Source organism: Morus notabilis, unplaced genomic scaffold (genome assembly GCF_000414095.1).
Source record: "Morus notabilis unplaced genomic scaffold, ASM41409v2 Scaffold7197, whole genome shotgun sequence".
In the NCBI taxonomy this organism is placed as follows: Eukaryota; Viridiplantae; Streptophyta; class Magnoliopsida; order Rosales; family Moraceae; genus Morus; species Morus notabilis.
This window is the reverse complement of record NW_010362654.1, coordinates 377-1,232: the sequence shown is the minus strand read 5'-3', so window position 1 is coordinate 1,232 and position 856 is coordinate 377. Positions and strand designations below refer to the sequence as shown.

Here is an 856-nt window from a genome sequence, read left to right as displayed (position 1 = left end):
GATTATCTCGTCCGGTTATTTGATCTAGTTAAAGGTTTTAGATTGTGTGAACTTTTTGTAGGTGGTGGTCTTGGGTTGTTCATGGGTTTATTTCTAGGATCTCTAGAAAATCCCATTATGCAAGATCAGATGTCCGGTAAGCAGCAATTCATATATACGGCAAAGCAGATGGGGCGAAGGAGTTGGAGTTCTGCAAAGGCATTTGCAGTTATGGGATTGATTTTCTCTGCTGCTGAGTGCGTTGTTGAAAAGGTACATAACATGTAGTAGATTGAAAGTTGGAAGTTGCATTGTAGGATGTTTGAGGTTTAATTCCTCTGATGTTGGGACTGACCGGCTTTGATTATGTGTTTTTAGGCACGAGCCAAACATGATACAACAAATACGGTTGTTGCTGGCTGCGTTACCGGAGGCGCAATATCTGCAAAAGGTGGCATTTTTCTCGTCACTGATTAACTTATGGTGCTTTACATAGAAAGAATGCATCCAAACAATGTTTTGTATGTTGTATGTAACTCTTCCAACTTGGTTTCCACCGTGATAATGAGGAACTTTGTAATGCTTTTATTTAGAGTAATAAGAAAAAAAAATGCTATATGCTTTAACAAGTTCTTTAGGCCTCTTCCCTATTCAAGCAGGATGGAAATATATTGTGTCAAAATGCCAACTTGGTCCAGTACCTTAGATGTGCTTATAATGTCAAGAGAAAAGGATCTAGTGAGTTGGAGGTTGGACGTATATATATTATATGCCAACAAATTGGCTAAAGTTAGTTGTTAAGGACCTTCTTTTAAATGACCAATCTTGACGAGGGTTTGTGTTAGAAACCAAAAGTCCCACATGATATAATTATAAG

At 38.0% G+C, this 856-nt stretch overlaps 1 protein-coding gene across 1 annotated transcript; it reads left to right on the top strand.

Annotated features, from left to right (window-relative positions):
• Window positions 1-54: 54 nt before the first annotated feature.
• On the top strand, window positions 55-456 carry LOC21383729 (mitochondrial import inner membrane translocase subunit TIM22-4; the record flags this gene model as incomplete). The annotated part of the gene is made up of 2 exons (XM_010102644.2): window positions 55-252; window positions 358-456. Coding segments are annotated over 2 exons (297 nt in total), but the record flags the coding sequence as incomplete, so codon positions are not given.
• Window positions 457-856: the final 400 nt, after the last annotated feature.